This window comes from Bubalus bubalis, chromosome 24, assembly GCF_019923935.1.
Source record: "Bubalus bubalis isolate 160015118507 breed Murrah chromosome 24, NDDB_SH_1, whole genome shotgun sequence".
Taxonomy (NCBI): domain Eukaryota; kingdom Metazoa; phylum Chordata; class Mammalia; order Artiodactyla; family Bovidae; genus Bubalus; species Bubalus bubalis.
This window is the reverse complement of record NC_059180.1, coordinates 32418034-32440105: the sequence shown is the minus strand read 5'-3', so window position 1 is coordinate 32440105 and position 22072 is coordinate 32418034. Positions and strand designations below refer to the sequence as shown.

General features: G+C 50.5%; 1 protein-coding gene across 9 annotated transcripts in view; it reads left to right on the top strand.

Moving 5' to 3' along the window:
* CLEC16A (C-type lectin domain containing 16A) overlaps window positions 1-22072 on the top strand; it is a 233291-nt gene that overhangs the window by 161585 nt on the left and 49634 nt on the right. For 5 of the 9 annotated variants that reach the window (XM_044935686.2, XM_025275226.3, XM_044935683.2 and 2 more), the window contains 3 exons: window positions 7898-8049; window positions 10750-10954; window positions 12826-12990. In XM_044935686.2, the coding sequence (XP_044791621.2) occupies window positions 7898-8049; window positions 10750-10954; window positions 12826-12990 (522 nt within the window). The remainder of the gene's footprint in view (window positions 1-7897; window positions 8050-10749; window positions 10955-12825; window positions 12991-22072) is intronic. The other 4 variants (XM_044935684.2, XM_044935687.2, XM_044935689.2 and 1 more) reach the window with 2 other exon arrangements.

Genomic DNA, 22072 nt, shown 5'->3' with positions numbered 1-22072 from the left:
ACTGAATTACAATAAATCACAGTTGAAATTCTCTAGTGCTGAGTAACAAACCACCCTAAAATACAGTGGCTTTTTAAACAGCTACAACTGTTTTTTTTTTTTTTTTTTAATCATTCATTTTGCTCACAGATCTATAATTTGCCCAGAGCTCAGGGGGAAGAGCTCGTCTCTGCTCCACATGGCACCCTCTGGAGACTAGATGGTGAGCTGGGGGCTGGGGGCCCAGGGCCTTGGCTTTTCTCAGTCGTGTCTCCATGACAGCTTGGGCTTCCTCACAGCACGGTGGATGCATTCCAAGAGTGTTTTTGTGACCTGGCCTCAGAAATCATACGGGATCACCTCCACTGTACTCTGTTGGTCTAGATCATCACAAAGGACCACCCACCCCCACCCCCACCCCTGCCCTCGCTGCCCAGGTTCAAGGAGAAGGGACATAGACACCACCACCTGATGGGAGGAGGGTCAAGGTCACGCTGGAAGAAGAGCATGTGGGGGGTGGGGTTGTTTTATTTTTTGGTCTCCAATTGTGGTGTGCGAGTTTTCTCTAGTTGTGGCAAATGGGCTTAGTTGCCCCAGGGCACATGGAATCTTAGTTCCCCGACCAGGGATTGAACCCTCGTCTCCTGCATTGGACCACTGGACCGCCAGGGAAGTCCCTCAGGCAAGTATTGCCGTGGCCATCTCTGGAAAGTGTAGTCCACACGAAAATACATTTCGGTACCCCTAGAATCCTTTCTGTCACATCAAGGAGAAGGTCTGAGATTGGTACTAGTTTGTCTTAGAACTTCTCTAACTGCTGATAACCCTTTTTATCAAAAGAGCAGGCTTTTGGCTATAGTTTAATTTTAAAAGCTCTTTTAAATCTATTTCCACAGTCACCTTATATGTTGTAATTCTAGTTTTCCATTCATGGTCATGCCACAACGTTTCCTTTTAAAATATGTTTATTTGAGGAAAGCATGAGTGCTTTCAAGAGAAAAATTCAGCATAAGTTCTACTTTGCCGCTGTAGGCTTACTCTCACATATGTACATGAGTAAGGCTGTTTCTTTTGTGTGTTGTAGCAAAAACTAATACAGAACCTGAATGGCCATCAACTGGGAACTGTTAAATCATTTAGAGTCACATCTACTGTGGGAGGGGGCTTCCCTGGTGGCTCCGTAGTAAAGAATCCACTTGCCAAGGCAAGAGATGTGGGTTTGATCCCTGGGTCAGGAAAATCCCCTGGAGGAGGAAATGGCAACCCACTCCCGTATTCTTGCCTGGGAGATCCAATGGACAGAGGAGCCTGGTGGGCTGCAGTCCATGGGGTCGCAAAGAGTCAGACACGACTGAGCGTGCGCTACAGTGGGAGAGAGTGCAGCTTTGAAAAACAGTGAGGAGCACCTCTGGGGGTCGGGGGTGATGTATCACCAAGATCCGGGCTTCCGTGGCAGAAGCGCAAGGGGTTGTGTAGCGTCTGCGAAGGCCTAGGCAGCGGGGGAGGGCTGTAGCTGCGTGTGCTCTTGGAAATGCATGGTGCTGCTTTAGTCGCTAGCTCCTGTCCAGCTCTTTGGGACCCCATGCACTGTAGCCCGCCAGGCTCCTCTGTCCACGAGATTCTCCAGGCAAAACTACTGGAGTGGGTTGCCGTTTCCTTCTCCAGAGGATCTTCCCGACCCAGGGCTCGAACCTGGGTCTCCTGCATTGCAGGCAGGTTCTTTACCGACTGAGCTACCAGGGAAGCCCTGGAAATTCATAGTGGTCAGGTAACAAGAAATCAAGTGGTTGTCTCTGGGGAAGAGGACTGGGGAGGTTTACCATCAACTCTAAAAAATTCCACACCTTTTAAAATGGGAGCATGCAAATGTGTTATCTATTCAAAGAGATTGATAAGGTTAGTTTTTTTTAAACAGTAGCAGTTTATATGTTTATTATTTTCAAATTTTTATTTTCTTTATATTTTGGTCGCACTGTGAGGCATTCGAGCTCTTAGTTCCCCAACCAGGGATCAAACCTGTGCCTCCGTGTTTAAGCACGGAGTCTTAACCACTGGACTGCCATGGAAGTCCCGCTTAATGTTTTCAAATAAAATGGCAAATCTTCCCCTCCCTACCCTCTTAGAAATCAATGAACCAAAAGGCAGGGTCTCAGGGTGGGAGGAACTTGTCACTTCTCCCTGGAGGGAGGTTCCTTCTTGGCCCCAGGGTGCGATGGAGACAACTCTCATCCCACCCGCTCTGCCCTCAGGGCTCTGTCCCTCCCCAGATGGAGACTTGGCTTGCATGATGGTTTGTGGTTGAGAGCCCTAGCCTCCCTGCCGGCCCCCCAAGCCCCTGAGGCAGCGCCAAGCCTCATTCTTCACGGTCTGGTTCCCTAATGCAGGATCTAACACCCACATGTTTGTTGAACTGGACACCAGAGCTTCTTCAGCTCACACGTCTGGCCAGTTTGGAAACGTGCACACCTGTGCACCAAGAGGCACTGTTGGTGTCTTGCCGTCACCCAGAGCCCAGTCACTATCACCACACTTTGGGATCGGGGGGTGGGGGGTGGCAGAGAGGCAGCGTGCCGACGGCCAACAGCTGGGCGTGGGGCTGCTTCCCAAGCCTGCTGGGCCCCAGGAGGACCTGAGGCCCTCTCTGTAGGAGTGTGGAAAGAGAGTCACTTTTCCCCTCACTTAAGCACACAAACAACATGATGTTGTTGTTATTTAGTTGCTAAGTCGTGCCTGACTCTTTTCTGACCCAGTGGACTGCCGCCCTCCAGGCTTCTCTGTCCATGGGATTTCCCAGGCAGAAATACTGAGTGGGTTGCTATTTCCGTCTCCAGGGAATCTTCCCAACCCAGGGATTGAACCCACATCTCCTGCCTTGGCAGGCAAATTTTTTTTTTTTTTTACCACTGAGCCACCAGGGAAGCCCACACAAACAACTTACCTCTTTGAAAAAATCAAAGCACTCCATATAAATTAAAACAGCATTGATTCTTACCCTTAGTCCCACCACCTCCCCTCCAAAGAGGTAATCACTCTGCACCCTGCCAGGCATGTTCTTAAATTTTTCTTTTACATACACATGCTTGAGTTCGTAGAAAATGTACAGGGTTGTCTTGTGTGGTTTGACTTTACACAAATTGTGTCACACAGCGTGTGTCATGCTGCAACTTTCTCCACTCAGCTTTTGAGACTGAACCTTGTTGAAACATCCAGAGATCTCATTCATTCCTTGTCCTTGCCATATATTTTTTTTTTTAATAAACTTTCCTTTCTCACTGGACATCTAGGTCATTACAGACCCAAATCTCATCGTCAACATGCTTATTCCTGTCTCTCAGCCCACGTAGGCATTTTCCTGGGAATGTACCCATTGCCGGGTCATAGAGTATGAAACTTTCAGCTTTAATAAATAATGCTGATTTGCCCTTCCAAATGGCTATGTTAATTTATTCTACTGGCAGTGTTTGAGAAAATCAGTTTTTCTACAGCCTCACTAATACCTGATGTTATCTTAACACTTTTATTCTTGCCAGTAGGTGGGATCCTGTTTTCATTTGTTTCCTGGTTTAGCAGGAAGGCTAGCACTTGTGTGTGTGTGTGTGTGTGTGTGTGTGTGTGTGTATTCATTCTCTTGTCCGTGAACGGCCTGTGGAGTTCTTCATATTTTCGGCTTTATTCGTCTTTTGCCTCTTAAAGAGATATGTTGAAAATATTTCCCCCAGTCTGGTTATAAAGTTGTTCATTATCCGTGAGGTAAATTTTAATTCTGAGGTAGTCAGTTTATCAGTCTTAATCTTATTTATTTACATGTATTGATTCTTCATTTTTAGAGAAATCCTTTCCTGCTCCTAAGGTCACATGGATAGTGTGTTTTCCAATAAATGTCTGTAGATTTAAAGAAATAGAGTCCTTGGCTCTACCCCTTTGGAATGAAGTTGGTGGGAGGGTGCTGGAGACCAGGTGGGCTGAGAGATGTAAAGAACCTGCCTGCCAATGCAGGAGACACAGGTTCAATCCCTGGGTCGGGAAGATCCCCTGGAGAAGGAAATCCGATGGACAGAGGAGCCTGGTGGGCTACAGTCCATTGGGGTCACAAAGAGTCAGACATGACTGAGCACATGTGCATGCACGCTGTGTAGGGATGGCCCGTCACCTGCACTGGCGTCCCCTGACGGCAAGCCAGCCCCGAGAGGCAGGCAGGGAGGTTCGGAAGGCCGCCACGCCCCCCCAAAGAGCTGCCTGCTGCTGGTGTCCTCCCCACGAGGGACCCCTCCCTCCCGGCACCTCAGTACCTGGCACCGCTCCCCCCAGCTTAGTGTGAAATCCACAGGGACTCCCTTGCAGGCAGCAGGTGAAAGACCTAGAGCGAGGGCAGGGTGGAGTTCCCTCCCGCAGCTCTCTTCGGAGTCCTTCTCCGACGGGCATGCCCACAGCCGGCATGTGGGGCAGCCTAGGGGAGAGGCAAGGTGCCCCAAGCGTCTCCTGAGACGCTGACCTGGAGGCCCACAAAGGTCACCCCGACCAGACTCCCTTGATCTGCCCCAAAGGATGCCTGGGTGCCCTTCTGCTCAGTCCGCGGAAGCCGCTTCATTTCTCCTTAACTGCCCCCACAGCTTCTGAAAAACCAGGGGCTCCCTCCCTCTGAGAACCCTCCTGTCTCACTGGTGACAGTTGCCTTTTAGTTTTCTTACGAAATCTCTCACGGGGCTTTGATGTCTCAACTGCATTTCTGAAAGTTGTTCCGCTTTGGGGTTTTGTCCTTCCTTTAGAGTTCTTTGTGGCAGAGGTGGTAGGTCTTTCCTTCCCCCCGAAGCCCCTAAAGGCCCCTGGGCTTTATGAGGGGGTTGCCTGCCGACACAGCCCGCTGACACCAAGACCTTGGCTGTGCCTGCTTTCCGGGCTCACCCGCAGATGAACCTCTTTTGTGAATGTGGGGAAGGGAAGAGCAGGTTGTCCTGTTTAGGGGGAAGCAGAGAGGAAAGAAAGAGAAAGGAAAAGAGAGAGAAAGCATCCTTTATGAGCTTAGTTTTCTCTTTTTAAAAAGTAAAAGATGCTAATTGGGGAACATGATGTAAGTATTGAGTAAAGAAAGTAAACTCGACGTGTGTGTGTGTGTGTGTGTGTGTGTGTGTGTGTGTGTGTATGCGTGCACACGCACGCTCAGTCATGTCTAGTTCTTTGCCACCCCATGGACTGTAGCCCTCCAGGCTCCTCTGTCCATGGATTTTTTTTCAGGCAAGAGTGCTGAAGTAGGCTGACCTTTCCTCCTCCAAGGGATCTTCCCAACCCAGGAATCAAACCCTGCTCTCTCGTGCCTCCTGCAACGGCAGGCGGGTTCTTTACCACTGCGCCACCTGGGAAGCCAAACTCCATACACTGCAAAGAAAATGTTTGCAAGAAAGAGTGTGAGGACTTCCACCTCTGAGGATATAGAAGACTAGATGTCTTCTGCATGGAACTAGAAATTCTGGATAAAGTCATTTTCAGAACTCTTGTTAAATACTTGGCTAGACTTCTGGGAAAGGGAGGAAGCTCCTTGCCCTCGAGAATGAGGACATGCAAGCCAGAGAGTTGAGCCTGTCTGGTGCTAGTGTTGGCCGTGGGGTTTCTGGCCATGCCAGGTGGTCACATGCTGGAGAGAAGAGACAGAATCACAAGGCCTGTCACAGCTGCTGGACCGGAAGACATCCCAGGAAGCCAGGATCTCAGACTGTGTGCTCAGAGCGTTAAGCGGAGGTAGTGTGGGAGGTGAGGGCAGGGAGGCGGAGGAGCGAGGGGAGGAGAAGAGGGCAGAGGAGAAATGTGCCCCTCATTCCTTAGGTCTAAATGAAGAGCAGAAATGAGGGGAGGCAAAACCTTGGCAATTTCCTGTGTTTGGGGCCAGGATTGTTACTATCTGTGTTACTTTCCCCCCCACCGCCCACCACCAATGAAGTGAAGCCACGTATTAGGTTACAGAACGTAATTGGGGCGCTGACAGTGTTCTACCGCGGGACTGTCACAGGGCACAGCTCTAAATTTACCAAAACTCGAACTGTACACTTAAAACGGGTGAGTTTTATGGTATATAAATTATCCCTCCATAAAGCTGTTTAAGGGGAAAAAAAAAAATTCACCCACCATTCTTCTAATCAGAGATGTCTTTTAATGTTTTAGTATATTTCTCCAAGCTTGCATTTCTTTGTAGGGATACTATCTTTTAACATACCAAAATCACAGTTACAAAGTTTTTATCATCATGTTCATTTAAACATGTAATGTCTTTCCCAGTGCCGTTGCAATTATTGGTAAATAGGATTTTTTACTTGGCTCTTTAATGTGTATTTCAAAAGAGTATATTGAATGCCTTCTCATTTTAAAATAATTTCAAGCAAATCAGTGATACAGAGGGCAAAAATTAAAGTTCTCCTGTTGATACCACACACACACACACACACGCACGCACACAACTACATACACACACACACAGTCCCACCCACCCCCAATTCTCACTTCCCTCCTCCTAAGTAACCACAGTTCACACTTTGGTTAAACATAACTTTTAAATGGGTATGTAATTTTCCATATGATGGGAAAAAAATCGTACTCACGTGGTTCCCCGCTTTGGGGGTATTTAGGTTGTTTCCTGGTTCAGCTATTTCTCTTAAAACATATTACAGAGGATTTCACTGGAGGGAACTCAAAGCAGACCAGAGATTTAATGGCCCTATGTTACTCTGGTGAGTTCAAAGCTATCAAGGACAGGCGCTAAATTAGACATCAAATCTGGCAATAACTTCCAGCTAAGAGAAGGGACCAGGCATAAGCTGAGGAAACCCTGCTAAATGCTTTCCCTACCTGTTCTCATTTTAAGGTATCAAACATCTCCAGATCGGGGACATTATTCCCATTTTACAGATGAGAAACCGTGGTTTAGCGAGGCCAAGTGCCTTGCCCCAAATCACACACCGTCTCATGTAGAGCTAGGCTCTAAGTTGTCAGACACCAAGGTGAAGTCTTGATGATTCTGTAACCAAGCGGGGGGCTCTTCCTTTCCTGTCTTCACTTAATCTGGGCAAACACAGTCAGAGGTGTAACCCGCCAACGCCTGCAGGGAAGCACTGAAATGTTACTGGGATTCTGGGTTTGTTGGGTGTTTTTTTAGCTACAGTTGCAGTGTGCCTAATTCACAGCCAGTATTGTATAGTAAGTCCCCTACACACGAGCCTTCAAGTTGCTAACTTTGAGAGATGCAAACGTGAATTCACATGTCCCAGCGCGTCAGTTAGTTCACGTCTCTGGCACACGCTGACACTCGAGTGCATCCTCTGCACATGGCTGTGCTGTTGTGCACTTAACTGTACAGGACTGTATAGAGTGCAATAGTAGAGTGTCTTTATTGAACCCAGCATGTTCAGAAGCCAGTGTAAAAGCAGCAGGGATGTATTTGATACGACTGTAATTTTTAAAGTTCTGTACTATAAGATTAAAAATGTCTTCTTAATTTTTGGTGTTTGCTTTTTGTGTATTATTTGTGTGAAAAGTATTAAAAACCTATTAAAGCACAATACTATGTACCCAACCCTGTTAGTCGGGTACCTGGACTAACTTCGTTGTACTTAGAAACGCGCTCTCAGACCGGAACTCGTTCGTTGCGACTGTACTGTGCTTTATGTATTTTATTTGAGCTGGTCCTCACAAACAGTGCTTTGAGTGGGTTGGGCATGATCCCCATTTTTAGGATGAGTCTGAAGCCCAGAGAGGTATAGAAGGTTGCCCAGCATGACTCAGAGGAGGGACTCGGAACCCAGTGTGTGTGACTGCCAGGCTGGGGTCTGGCACCGAGCTGTGCCACCCGACAGAACACACACCAGCCCAAATGTGTCGCTCAGACTGTGCGGCGGGCTGCACCTCACCCTGCTCTCTGTCCCCCTCCTCCCAGACAACAGCGACCTGATCGCGTGCACGGTGGTCGCCAAGGACGGCGGCATGCTCCAGCGGTTCCTGGCTGTCGATATTTACCAGATGAGTTTGGTGGAGCCCGACGTATCCAGGCTGGGCTGGGGAGTGGTCAAGTTCGCCGGCCTTCTGCAGGTACGATGGCTGAGAAGCCTAGAAGCTCTTCTCCACTAAACACCCACCAAAGTGCCATCTTTACACTCAGGTGCTAATGACATAGGGGCTGTGTGAACAGATTGCCCCTGACAGCAGTTAGAACACCTCACAGATAAGGCCAAGTTCTCTTTAACCAAAACTCGTTTCTGACGCCCCTCCTCTGTTATCAGATATGGTGCTTTGCCAACCGCACGTGTGAATGGAGCTACGTGTACTGTCCTTCCCAGGTGTCCCACTGCTAAAGGATCTGCCTGCCAATGCAGGAGACGCAGGTTCGATCCCTGGGTCGGGAAGATCCCCTGGAGTAGGAAATGGCAACCCACTCCAGTATTCCTGCCTGAAGAATCCCATGGACAGAGGAGCCTGGCAGGCTGCAGTCCATAGGGTCACAAAAGAGTCGGACATGACCGACGCAACTTAGTGTGCACGTACTGTTTTTAAAAATTGTACACAGGTATTCAAAAGAGGGCGCGTCTGTGTGTATTCTTTATTCTGTCACGTTGCGTGTATTCTAAACTTTGTTTTTTTCACTCAGTGAATGTTTTAGAGCCCTGACTGTCAGTCTATGGAGACTTTCTGGTTTTCTTGTAACTGCTGCCTGCCCGCATCCCAAGGCGCAGGTAGTCAGTGCCCTGTGGTTGTCCCCAGCTTTCTACCTTCACATATGGTGCTGCCGTGAACAAAACTGTCTGGACTTCTCTGTGCACTTGGGCCAGGGTTTCCCTAGGGCAGATACCAGGAAATTGGGCTGGGCTCATTTCCTCTCTAGAATGATTGTGGCCGCTGGTGATTTATGGAAGTTCCTGTGTCCTCCATCTCTCCATCAAGCCTGGGCTCTTAAATTGCCAAACGCCAAGCTGGAGCTTGGGTTTTCTTACTGTTTGTCTAATGATGGTGACTAATGCCAGCTGGTTGGTCAAAGGAAGCATAGAGCCAGGCGAGTTGAAAACAGCCTTCCATCCCGCGCCCCCACCAGACCCCCTGGGCCTCACTTGCCCTGGGCTGGGCCTGTTTCCTTGTTGGGCAGTCCTGGTTGCTGGCAAGGCCTTGCGGGGGCCAACCCACATCCGTCTCCAGTGTGACCCCCTCCCCGAGAGGACCACCCATGGGTTTGAAGATGCTGTTGCAACTATTTCCCAGCCTCCTCTTTTTCAAGATCTTTCCATTTAAAAAATGTCTTTTACAGAAGGTTGATGTGCACAGCAACTATCTGAAGAAGCTCGCATTTAAAAAAAGACTTCCACGTCGGAGACTGTCCATTAAGTAACTTAGTGCTTCTTCTTATTTATCTAGGCTTATAATCAATTTCCTTTAGAATTTAGTGTCAGGAAAGTGTTTTTCTCCCTCAAAGGATTAATACGTGTCGTCCATCAGACAATGAAAGCCACATAAACCTTTTCTTTTGGTCGTCTTCCAGGAGCGCCTATTTGTCAGACTGTTACAACACGCCAGCCTCTCTCTCCATTTTAAAAGCATAATATCTCATCTAATCCCCACTGCAACGTTCCATGCCAGATGGAATGCCTATGGACAGTCTCTGTCTTGTTTCATGAGCCTTTTCAACATTTCCGCCCCCTCCTCTAGCCTTTAACTTTCATGCTTGTCTCCTGTCCTCTGCTTTTTATCTCAAACCTCAGTGGGAAGCAGACTGTTTGCACAGAATCCATTCTAGGCTTTGGATCGCATTTGTCGTAATACTTGGTGTACGTGAGTCCTTCTCTACCTTTCAAGGTCAACTTTCTTCAAATGTCTCTTTCTCAGAGTTAGCTTTTTCCTTTAGGGACCAGGAATTTGTCAGAGACATACAAATAGGAGCTAATGATGCCCTCTTCTTAAGAGAGAGGGCCCCCCTGGTATCTCAGTTGGTAAAGAATCTGCTTTCAATGCAGGAGACCCTGGTTCAATTCCTGGGTCGGGAAGATCTGCTGGGGAAGGGATAGACTACTCACTCCGGTATTCTTGGGCTGCTTTTGTGGCTCATGTGGTAAAGAATCTGCCTGCAATGCGGGAGACCTGAGTTCAATTCCTGGGTTGGGAAGATCCCCTGGAGAAGGGAAAGGCTACCCACTCCAGTATTCTGGCCTGAAGAATTCCATGGACTGTATAATCTGTGGGATCCCAAAGAGTTGGATGCAACTGAATGACTTTCACTTTCTTAAGAGAAGCAGGAATGGAATTGTTAGTAGGTGAAATCATGCCAGAAAGAACTAGGACCTTGGGTTTGTTATCTCTGGTTTCTCAGAAGCAAGAATTGTTAGGGTTTGGGACTTCCCGCTGGTCCAGTGGTTAAGAATCCACCTTCCAATGCAAGGGGTGCGGGTTCAATCCCTGGTCAAGCACTGTGATCCCACAGGCCGCTGGCGTCCTGCACGTTCACCAGCTGACTCAAGTCTTTGTGGGGACAAGACCAGCCACCGCAGCCAGCACCAGCCACTGAGCCGGCTGTGCTTCCCACCCTGTCATCTCCCAGCAGGCCCGGTCTGGTTTGTGCCCATCCTCAACACTCTTGTACTTGGGGGACTGATGGTCTCCTTCAGAGCAAAAGCAAACTTCAGTCTGAGGGCCCTTGTTCTAGAGGAGACGTGGGTCCACAGCCTCCAAGCAGCGACCTTCCTAACGGAACGACCTTCCTAACTGAACCTAACGAAAATTCTTTCTTTGGCCCCCTCTCTGCCCCAGGACATGCAGGTGACTGGCGTGGAGGACGACAGCCGCGCCCTGAATATCACCATCCACAAGCCTGCGTCCAGCCCCCACTCCAAGCCCTTCCCCATCCTGCAAGCCACCTTCATCTTCTCGGACCACATCCGCTGCATCATCGCCAAGCAGCGCCTGGCCAAGGGCCGCATCCAGGCGAGACGCATGAAGATGCAGAGGATAGCAGGTGAGTGCGGCACCCCTCGCTGGGTGTCCTCTGAGCCATCAGCGTGGGTCTCACATTGACCTCGAGCGCCCTGATGACTCCTCTAGGAGAGGACACCCGCGGTGCAGGAATCAGTTGTGTTTTGGTGAGAGGGTGGAGAATCCTAAGCGTTTGGTTTCTAGAATGTCTGAGGCTGCTCAAAGAGGTGCGGCCATCCGTGTGGACAGTGGTGCTCCCCTCCAGCACACGGCGTCCTCTAACTTATATTTGCAGAATGTCTTGATTTTCGTTGCCTGGAAGATTCCATGGACTGAGGAGCCTAGTAGACTACAGTCCATGGGGTCGCAAAGAGTCGGACACGACTGAGCGACTTCACTTCACTTCACTGTGATTCTCGTCTACCACCTCTGACCCTTAAAACCACCCTGGAGATGAGTAGGGCCTGTTCACCCATTTTATAGATGAGTACACAGAGGCTTGGTGACTTGCCCAAAGCCACACAGGCAGCTGGTTGGCAGAACCCAAAGGCAGGACTTCCTGCGCTAAAGCCCGTCCCTTCCTCCTCTCCGTTCCCAGCTCTCACGAGAGGCAGCCCTGCCTGATGAGGGGGCCGGGACCCAGCACTGGATTCGCCAGCGTCGTTTCACGTGGCGCAGGGATGTGGTGAATCAGTGAGGAGACCCTGCGCCATCCAGTGTCAGGAAGGCCCCAGCTGTCTTAGAAGGTGCTGATGTGAGAGCCTTCCCTTCATCAGGGCAGAAAGAATAGCTTCCTCCTTGGGGAAAAGGCATTCTATCAACTCCTGAAATCACCACCAGCCTATCTCAAGAAACCAGGGCCTTTCGGCTCAAGCACCGAGCAGTCTACTGGGGAAGAAGGGGAGTGTTCTTGAGGGGTCTCCTGAAAATAAACACTTAGAGGGCGGGGTTCCTGGGCATGGTGGGTTCAGTTATTTCCGGCATGTGCTCCACTGATCGGCGCAGGCCTTTATCACACATAGTCCGCATCTTATTTCTCACTTAGCTGAAACTTGGCCTCCAAAATCATTACAGAAGCATTTTGTAATGTGCAAAGTGACTTAAATCATTCAGTCCTTTCTCTAAAGATTTATTTCCAGAGTGTTTTTGTGTTTTTTTTTTAATGTAAAGCAATCTCTCACAGTTGGCATGAAGGCTAAATATTTCATTTGAAAATGGAGAATTATGCTGTGAAGTGGCTGTTAGAACTAACGCCTTGGGTATTTCCTTCTTTTTTTTTTGGCCATGCCGTGCAGCATCTGGGATCTTAGTTCCCCGATCGGGGATCGATCCTGTGGTCCCCTGCGTTGGAAGTGTGGAGTCTTAATCACTGCACCGCCTGGGAAGTCCCACGCGTTGGGTATTTCTTAAATAAATTCTAAAGGGCCCCTCCAAATTTTGCTGTATTATGAGATTTGTGTGTGGAAGGGAAGACAGCGACAGATACACGCACACAGTCACAAATACACAAGCACAGGTGCGTGTGTGTTCTCTCTCACACACACTTCCCTGCACGCATAGATTTGTGAATTTCGTGGCACAGCTGGCCCCATTTGGTTCGGGGTCTGAAACCGTACACAGTGCTAAGCCTTGGTACGGTTTTTTGTGTATGGAAACCGAGAATCTGGGGTGAAGATGGGCCTGGCCTTCCTCTCTGAACCCCGCACAAGGCGCCCCTTGTGTTTTGAGCCTCAGTCGAGACCCTCGGTGTCACGCTGGTCTCCCCAGCTCAAGGCTACCGGCTGCCTGCCTAGAAACGCCCCAGGGGTGTGCCTGGCTGGGCCACAGCCACACCAACTACAGCCAGCCAAAGCCTCATCACCTACACTCCCATCGTACGTGCTGAGCTTGAACCACGGGTTTGTTTGAACATAGCCCTCCTGGACCTTCCGATCCAGCCGACGACTGAGGTCCTGGGGTTTGGACTCGGCTCATCTTCCGCCCAGCACCTGCCCTTCCGCTTCTACGACCAGTGCCGCCGGGGCAGCAGCGACCCCACGGTGCAGCGCTCCGTGTTCGCCTCTGTGGACAGGGTGCCAGGTAAGCACCCCCAACCCCGCCGCGCCACCTCCTGTCCCCTCCAGGGAGAGGGAGAGGGTCGATTCCAGGACCTTCTGTATCTTGAGCATTTGTAAGCATCCCTTCCCCTCTCAGAAACCCAGCTTCTTAGAACTTACCAAAGTCCAGTGCAAGATCAAACACAAGCCCCAGAAAGAAATCTTGGCTTTCCCTTTGATGTTCCATCACCGGGGTTTGGTTTTCCAGAGATTTGTTTGAGGATGTAGAAGAGCTTCTCAGAATTAAGACTAAAACTTTCTTGGAAGTTTCTTGGAAATACTTAGAGTATTAGCAACGAGGTTGTGGAAGAGTCATTTCCTTTTCCATGTAGGATGACTAGAAAGAGTTGGTGTGTGTGGTTCCTGTTTAAGCCCCTAAAGAAGTGAGAATTCAGAAGAAGGTCCCACTGCCCACGGGGTGGCTGCCACTGTCTTTTTTCTGGGAGCTTCTCTTCCCACTTTCACCGAAGTACAGCTCTAACTTTCCTCCCCGCCTATCTGAAAGAGAAGCATGAATAGAAAATTCAAAGTCTCCCGGTGGAGCTGAAAGTACCGCTTCTCCACAAGGGCCAGTGGGCACCCTCTTCCTGTTCTGATATGTCTGCACCCTGACCTCTCACAAGAGAACCTTGCCCTTGTTTAGAGAACTTCAGAAAACTGGCCAAGCTATTCCCTGCAACTTCACCCCTCCACGCTTAGGGCTTCAAACCTCAACTGCAAATGTTGCAAAATGTTTTCAAAAGCAGTTACCCAGTTAAGAATCGAATGCAGTGGATAGAACCTGACCCAAACCAGGGTCCCTGTTTCCCTTCACCTCACATTTCGTTCTTCGATTTGATTCATTCATTTTAGAAATACAGTATATGCTATACGTGCTAAGTCGTTTCAGTTGTGTCCAACTCTTTGCGATCTTATGGACTGCGGCCTGCCAGGCTCCTTTGTCCATGGGATTCGTATAGTATATGCTATAAGCATATGACTTCTTAAAACCCAAACAGGACATGATAAAATGAAAAATAGGACTGCTTGGCCCCAGAAGTGACCATGGTTAAGAGTTTCTTGCATGTCCTTCCAGACACGTTTTGCTTGTCTGTTTTTACACCCCAGGGTTATACCGTATTTGTGATTCTGCATCTCGCTGAGTTTGATTATTGACAAGTCAGCATTACGTGGAAGCATGTGTAAACCGACTTCATGCTCTTTCACTGTGGTAGAGTACTTTTTCGTATGGATGGACCAAAAGAATCTTCTGTAACATTTCATACTGACGGGCATTGGACGCTGGTCACTGACACTGGACAGTGATGCTGGTCATTTCCAGTGTCTGACCCGTCCATCACAGTGACTCTCCTTGGGGTATCCTTGTCGTAAGTGTGCAAATGTCATGTATCGGTGGGATAAATGCTGAGTCAAAGGGGAGGTTTTTCATCTTAACATATATAGCCCCAGAAAAAAGTGTGCCAGGTCACGCTGCCACCCACAGCCTGCGATTGCTTCCATTCTTAAATCTGGTCTTAGGTTTCGAGACTGACTGCAGTCCTGCATCTGTTTCAGCCGTGAAATGTGAGACAGTTCTGCCTGCTGAGGGGTCTGAAGGGTTCTTTGTTAAAATTCTCCAGATTGGGACTTCCCTGGTAGTCCATTGGTTGAGAATCTGCTTTCTAATGCAGGGGACTCGGGTTCGATCCCTGGACGGGGAACTAGGATCCCACATGCCACGGAGTAACTAAGCCTGTGAGCCGAAACTACTGAGCCTGTGCACCACAGCTAGAGAGTCCATGAGCCGCATCAGAGAAAGATCCGCATAATGCAGTGACGATCCCGTATGCTGCAACCAAATAAATAAACATTTTTTAAAAATTCTCCAGATTGCTTCATGCTCTGTAGAGATGGTTGCTAAGCAGACATGAATGATGACCATAAGTCTAGGTTAACTAAATACAGACAAGCCTGGTAAGAAATCATTTCTTTCTTCCTTTACTTTTTTTTTTTCCCCCACACAGTTATAATTCTTTTTTTTTTTTTTTGGCTGCACAGGATGTGGGATCTTAGTTCCCCAACCAGGGATGGAACCTGTACCCCTTGCATTGGAAGGGCAGAGTCTAACCACTGGACTGCCAGGGAAATCCCACACACAGTTGTAGTTTTATTATAACATGTCTATAAATACACTTTGTAATTTTTTTTAATTGAAATGTAATTGACGTACAAGATTCTGTGAGTTAAGAAATCATTTCTTTAGGGTCATCAGGGCTTCTTTGAGCTCAGGAAGTAATGAATTAAGGAGGAAAGCTTGGTCCTCATTTCACTGCCTCGTCTTTGGAACAAGGCGAGTGTAATCAACAGAGCCAAATGTCAAGTTCTTGGGCGTATGCATGATTCCCCCAAGTTTGCAGATGGCTATGCGATCACTTCTCCCATCCCACCTGACCTCCAGAGAGGAGCCAGGTTGTCCAGTGCTGGGGGCATCGCTGGCCTGGGCCTGCCTTGCAGAAGGCTTGGCACAGCTGGGATGCCCAGTGTCCTCTTGCTGGTCCCAGGGTCAGGGTACCAGGTGGGACTGTGGCAGGTCACAGGAAGCTCCTGAAAGTGACCACTCACTCCTTAGCAGTGTCTCCCCCCAACAGCCCCTGGCAGGGCTGGTGGTGGGGAACATTCTCAGAGATGTGGCCGCAAGATGCCTGCTCCAGGGCCTTGGAGAGAGGCCTCGCTGCCCGCCTGGGCCAGAGATGTGACCTAAAGAGCCAGTAGAAAGTGGTGAGGCTTTGCATGACTCAGAGAGAGTTAGCGTTCTCTCAGAGAGGGGACCCCGCCCCTCCACCCCGCCCCCCCACCCCAGGCGCCTCACCACCTGCTGCCTCAGAATTTGGCCCCACATGGCAGCATCTTGGCATCATCCCTCATCTTTTCTCTTCACTCTCCCACACCCACTTCTGCTCTGCCTCCAGAACAAACCCGGTCCTTCTCCCTCTCTCGGCCCCCAGCATCTCTCCCCCGCTCACGGCAGCGGCACCCACATGCTCCCTGGCTTCCAGGCTTGTCCCCTCCCTTCCACACAGCCAGAGGGATCTTTCTAGAACATAAATCACATCACATCATGCCTCTCCCTGCCGCCCTCCTGTAGCTTCCTCGTTGAATTTAGAACAAAATCCAGGTCTCTCGTTCTGGCCTTCAGTGCTCGCTGTGCGATGAGCCCCGGCCAGCCTCTCAGACGCAGCTCCCAAAGCCTTCACCCCATCCCCTGCCGAGTCCCCCACCCTTGCTGCTCCTCAAAGTCAGCATGTCTCCAGGTTTGGGCCTCAGGATCCCTCCTTTGTTTTTTTTTTGTTTTTTGGCTGTGTGACATGTGGGATCTTAGTTCATCGACAGAGAATCGAACCCGTGCTCCATGCAGTGGAAGCATGGAGTCCTAGCCACTGGAGCGCGAGGGAAGGCCCAGCGCCACTTTATACTCTTTGAAAAGCATTAAGGAACCCAGAGATCTTTAGTTTGTATGGATTATACTTATCCATATTTCAGCTATTGGAAATTAAAACTGAGAAATACTTTTAAAATTTATTTATTTAAAAATAATAATAACCCATCCTATGTAAAGCAATAAATAGTATAGTTCTTTATGAACAACAAGTCTTTTGCAAAACAAAACAAATAAAAGTTAATATTATATTTTTGCAAATCTCCTTAATATCTGGCTTAATAGAAAACAGCTGGGTTTTCTCATAGCTGCTTCTGCTTTCAATCTGTCATGCTGGCATGGACTCCGGAAAGCTCCTCTGCATCCTCCTGGGAGAATGAGTATAAAAGGAAAATGCCGTCGTCATCTTTATGAGAGTTCTGACCCTGGGAGGCGCCCCCAGGGTTCCCCAGCCCACGCTTTGAGAACCACCGCCCAAGCTCACGGTGCTGTCTCCTGCCCCAGGGCCTTGGCCCTGCATGCTCCTCCCTAGATCTGCATGTGGCCACTTCCTGATGATCACTCGGGCTTCAGACTGCGTGCCGCCTCTTCAGAGAGGCCTTTCCTGATCCCCGCTGCCCCCCTCAGCCCCGTCACATTAGCCTCCGTGGCCCAGCAGCTCTGTACCTGGCCGACATATTTGGGTACCCTCTCCCCGCAGGAAGAGTGTCACTCCTGCGGGGACCTGGAGTGTCCCCGTCACACGGCGCCTTCATTCAGCCTTCACCGAGTGAGGAGTGAGCTTCCATCCTCAGTCTCTGCACAGCCTCAGGGCAGCGCCCACCCAATGCCCTTCTCCCTGCGAGAACGCTCGGGAGACGAGGAGTTCCCGCAGGGGCCCCAGACATTGGGTGGTTCAGGCTGCGGCACTTCGGCAGGGGACACCAGGGAACTGAGACCCTCCCCCAGGTCCTCAGTGGCATCCCCCCGCCTCAGCTTCAGCGCTGTCACCGAAGCGAGTGAGATGCGAGTCCCGTCGGTTGCACATCAGAGTCACCGCACTCACTTTCCTCAAAGAGTTTGCCAGAGGGCTCCTTGCAAGCCCGGCCCAGGTTGGCCTGCGATGCTGTGGCATCCGTACCTGCCATCCGGGTGTTGCTCTGTGTCCGTCCCTTGCGTGGACTGCACTGTTGCAACATACCCGCCGCCTGGAGAGGAGTTGACAAGGGAAAAACCACGGCTGGCCACCTGCCCCGGGGTGGCTGCTGGAGGGGCTGGCTTGATTGTGACACGTCTCCTGCTGTTCTCTGCAGGCCCGGGGAGTTGTCACAGAGCCATTTCTCTTCCCCTTTCAAAGCTCTATATGATGATATTTGATGAGCACATACCTTTCATTTCCTTGGATGAGATGTTAAAAGTAGAATATAAATCAGGGCTAATAGGCGACTGACCACTTCGATGTATTTTTCTTGTCCCATTTGGCTTTGAAAAAAATCACAAATTCTATTTATTGGCCAGTTTTATGTTTATGGCTCTCGTCCCCACAGAATGTTCAACTCCAGGAGTGCAGAGGCCGGTGAGCGTGCCTGGCCAGGGAGAGAGGGTCAGCAGAGGCCAGTGTGTTGGGTGGGCGGGCGCATCCAGGTCTAGAGTCCAGCTCTGAGGTCAGTGCTCCATGGCTGGTGCCTTCCAGGACCCATTCCACTGACCTGTAGTGACATCCGATTGCCAGAACCTGCCAAGAAGGGGTGGGGCATCCAAAACTAGCCCTCAGGGCAGTCTTTCCATGGACACCCGTGGACCAGCAGACCCCAGAGCAGAGGCTGTTTCCAGAAGTGACCCCGGGCATCAGAGGGCAATGGCCTCCAATCTGAGGGCCAGGGCTCTGGCCTCCCCAAGCCAACCAAACCCCCTCTTCTGGGCTTCTTCTGGCCCAGGGGCTGCTCTCAGGCATTCACCTGGGGCTGGGGGGGGAGCTGGTGACAGACCCCCACAGTCCCTCTTGGTTGGGTCATACCCAGGCCCTGCCTAATTCTTACCCAAACAGAAGGGCTCTAGGGCCCAACTTGTTGGGGGATTGCAGTGGGACACACCCAGGCATGTTGATGCCCACTGGCGCTCAATGATCAGGGCTCAATGACATATTTTAACAAAAGTGACCCTTCCCCAGCTGAGGATCGTCAACTGCCCCGGACCAGTCTTTCACCTCCAGGGGAGGGTCTGTCTGCCTCTTTCACTGCCCTCCACCCTGTTTAGGGTAGTCCTGCACCGTCTGGCCCCTGTCCACTTTCCACAGTCAGCTCCTCTCTCTTCTCTGTCCTGGGCTCTCTTAGCGGATAATACAGCCCAGCATCTCAGTTGTGCTGGCTTTCTGTCTGCACCTCCTGAGCGCCAGGCGTGTCCCCTTAAGGACCACTGTCCTCACACGGCCCTCTGGCTAGAACCAGGAACCCTCTGCGAGCCTGGTACCTTCTCAGCGTTCAGGGTCCTGCTCGAATTTCTCCTCAGAGGCCTCCCCAGGGGCCTCAACACCCGCTGCCCCAGTCCCACCCCATAGAACAGCTGGCTTTTATTTATTGTATTGTGGTGAAATTCATACAGCATAAAACCAGCTATTTGGAAGAACACCATTCAGTGGCATCGGTACCTTCACATTCTGGGCTACTAACCCCTCTGCGTGCGTGTGTGCTCAGTCACTTCTGTCGTGTCTGACTCTTTGTGACCCCATGGACTGTAGCCCGCCAGGCTCCTCTGTCCATGGGATTCTCCAGGCAAGAATACTGGAGTGGGTTGCCGTGCCCTTACTCCAGGGGATCTTCCCGACCCAGGGAGCAAACCTGGGTCTCCCACGTTACAGTCGGATTCTTTACCATCTGGCCCACCAGGGAGGCCCTTCTTTAGCTGAGAATCATGTTTTGGCGGTGCATCCACGTTGTGGCATGTGCCAGAGCTCCGTTCCTTCTCACGGCTGAGTTATAGCCCATTGTGTGGCTGGACCGCCTTTGGGCATTCCTTCTTCCACCTGTTGGCAGCCCTGGCAGTGGTGTCCACCTTTGAGCCAATGCAGATAGGGCTACTATGAGTGTGTGTGCGCCAAGTTTTTGTCTGAACACCTATGTTCAGTCTTTGGGGATTTCTACCTAGGAGTGGAATTGCTGGGTTGAATGCGAATTTAACTTTTTGAGGTGCAGTTTTCAGAGCCCTTCCCTTTAACTAAAGTTGCCCACTTGTCTTCTCCATCACTGTGCCATGCTAGTGTAAAGGGTTCTGGGGCCCTGTTTCTATTGCCCTCTGTGGTCGACACTTTGTGAGCGTAGAAAGTTCTGGGGCCCTGTTTCTATTGCCCTCTGTGGTCGACACTTTGTGAGCGTAGAAAGTTCTGGGGCCCTGTTTCTATTGCCCTCTCTGGTCGACACTTCATGAGTGTAGAAGGTTCTGGGGCCCTGTTTATACTGCCCTCTCTGGTCGACACTTCGTGAGCGTAGAAGGTTCTGGGGCCCTGTTTCTATTGCCCTCTCTGGCCGACACTTCATGAGCGTAGAAGGTTCTGGGGCCCTGTTTCTATTGCCCTCACTGGTCGACACTCCATGAGCCAGTCGGTGCCCGGTGAGCAGGCAGCGGGCGAGGCTTGGTAGCTGGAGTTTGGGCTGGGTCACTGCTGCCTCTCTCACCCCCAGGCCGGACTTCTGCCCCGGTCAGTGGGGGGCTCAGTGTGCCGGCGGGAGGGTCAGCTTTTCTCCCTTCCTGTCCTGCTGGGTTCGGGGCACCGTCTGTCTCTGGGTAAACATTGAAATCCCTGAGCACAAGGGCAAGTGCCGTACCTTCCCCAGGTGTGATCGTTGTCAAAGGCAAATAAACCAGCCTTATCAGTCCCTGACCCAGAATACTTAATAGTTCTGTGGAAAGGCAGCCTCGTTCCAGGACCAGCCTTTGGCAGCTGAGTAACTGAGGAAGAATGCAGGATCGCAGTGCGCCTGGTGCCAGCCCAGCTGACCACAAAGCCTGGAACTGTCATCCAAAAAAAAAAAAAAAAAAAAAGGTGTGGGGTGGGGCAGGAGAAAGCAAATCTTTGTTTAATTCATAGACCTCAGTTCTGACTTCTCCCCTGGGGAGAACGTACTAGGTGCTAATGTCATCTCGGGCAGTGTTTCCCAGAAACTCCTTTTTTCAAGCCTGTTATTTTTCTTGTTTCCGATTATAAAACTGAAGCCAACTTTCTCCTTCCAGCTCCCCCAAGGGGGGGAAAATACCCTTTCTGGAGTCACATGGGAAGGAGAGCAGCCCCCCACCTCCCTCCAGTCTTCCCAGCCCCATGTTAACCCCTCCATGCATCAGAGACCCCAGCCACTGGCTTGGTGAGTTACAGAGAGTTACAGAAACTTGAATCTGACCTTGAGGCCCATTTTTTTTTTTTTTTTTTAAAGCAAAACATAATTAAGCTGCTAAACACTTTATGCAGGACTCTCAGCTGATCTTCCTCAGAAAGAAGGTTTTACCACTTTCCTGTTCTGCATGTAAAGAAGCCACCCACATGCCCAAGGTCACACCGATATGTCTTCCTCAGCAAGGCTTTGAACTCAGGTCTGCCCCAGTTGGACCCTGAGCCCCCCACCACCAGACCCTTTCATTCCTGACTCAGTTTTGATGCTCCCAAAGTGAATTCTCCCCACCCTAGGCCTCAGTGGTATTGGACAAAAACCATATCGTCGGCTCCAACCCTCAGCATGTTTTGGACAGAAAAGTCATCCATTCTGGAAGTGTGGGGTACAGTTTAACCGGAAACATTAACCGTGCCAGGCATTTGTATGCATTGATTCTGTCCTCCACACAGCTCTGAAAGCGAGTGTCCCTTCCCCTGTTCTCCTGTACCTCTGAGACCTATACCTCCACTTCTGCCTCCGAATACCATCTTCTTGAAGGCTCAGATGGTCAAGAATCTGCCTGCAATGCGGGAGACCCCGGTTTGAGCCCTGGGTTGTGAAGATCCCCTGGAGAAGGGAATGGCAACCCACTCAACTATTCTTGCCTGGAGAATTCCATGGACAGAGGAACCTGGTGGGCTACAGTCCATGGGGCAACAAAGAGTTGGACACGACCAAGCGACTAACACTGGGCATTGGTGATGGCTGAGCAGCTTCACCTGAGGGCTCTGCCACCTGTCTCTAAGTGAGAGGTCGGGAGGGCAGAGGTCAGGAGAGAGGGGACTCTTGGGGACCCTGGCCCAGCCAGCACGCTCCCATCCCTGTCTTCTCTGTGGCACACCTGCTCCTGAGTCCGCCCGCTCCAAGCCCACCTCCGCTGGATAGGGGACAAAGCTGCAGAGCTGTGATGCAGAAAGCCACCCTTCTCCCAGAGTCACTGCTTCCCAACCAGGCTTGGGGTCTGGGTTGCTCAAGGCCATCCTCATACAAATTTGCTCCTGGTCTACCATGAATAAAAAAGCAGAAACAAGATTTCAGAATCCTGCCTGAGCAAAAGCAGCAGGATCTGCGCTTCTTTCAAAGCTGCCTGGCAGATGTTTCTAAGAAATCAGCCTTCGAGTGGCTGGGTTGAGGCGTGGGGCCCCTGAGCCGAGTCCATGGGGTCCCTGCTTGTCAGGCTGGGAGCACCCACGACGGAACCACATCCCCGAATCTGGACACCAAGGTTCCCTTCCCTGGAATGTGCCCTG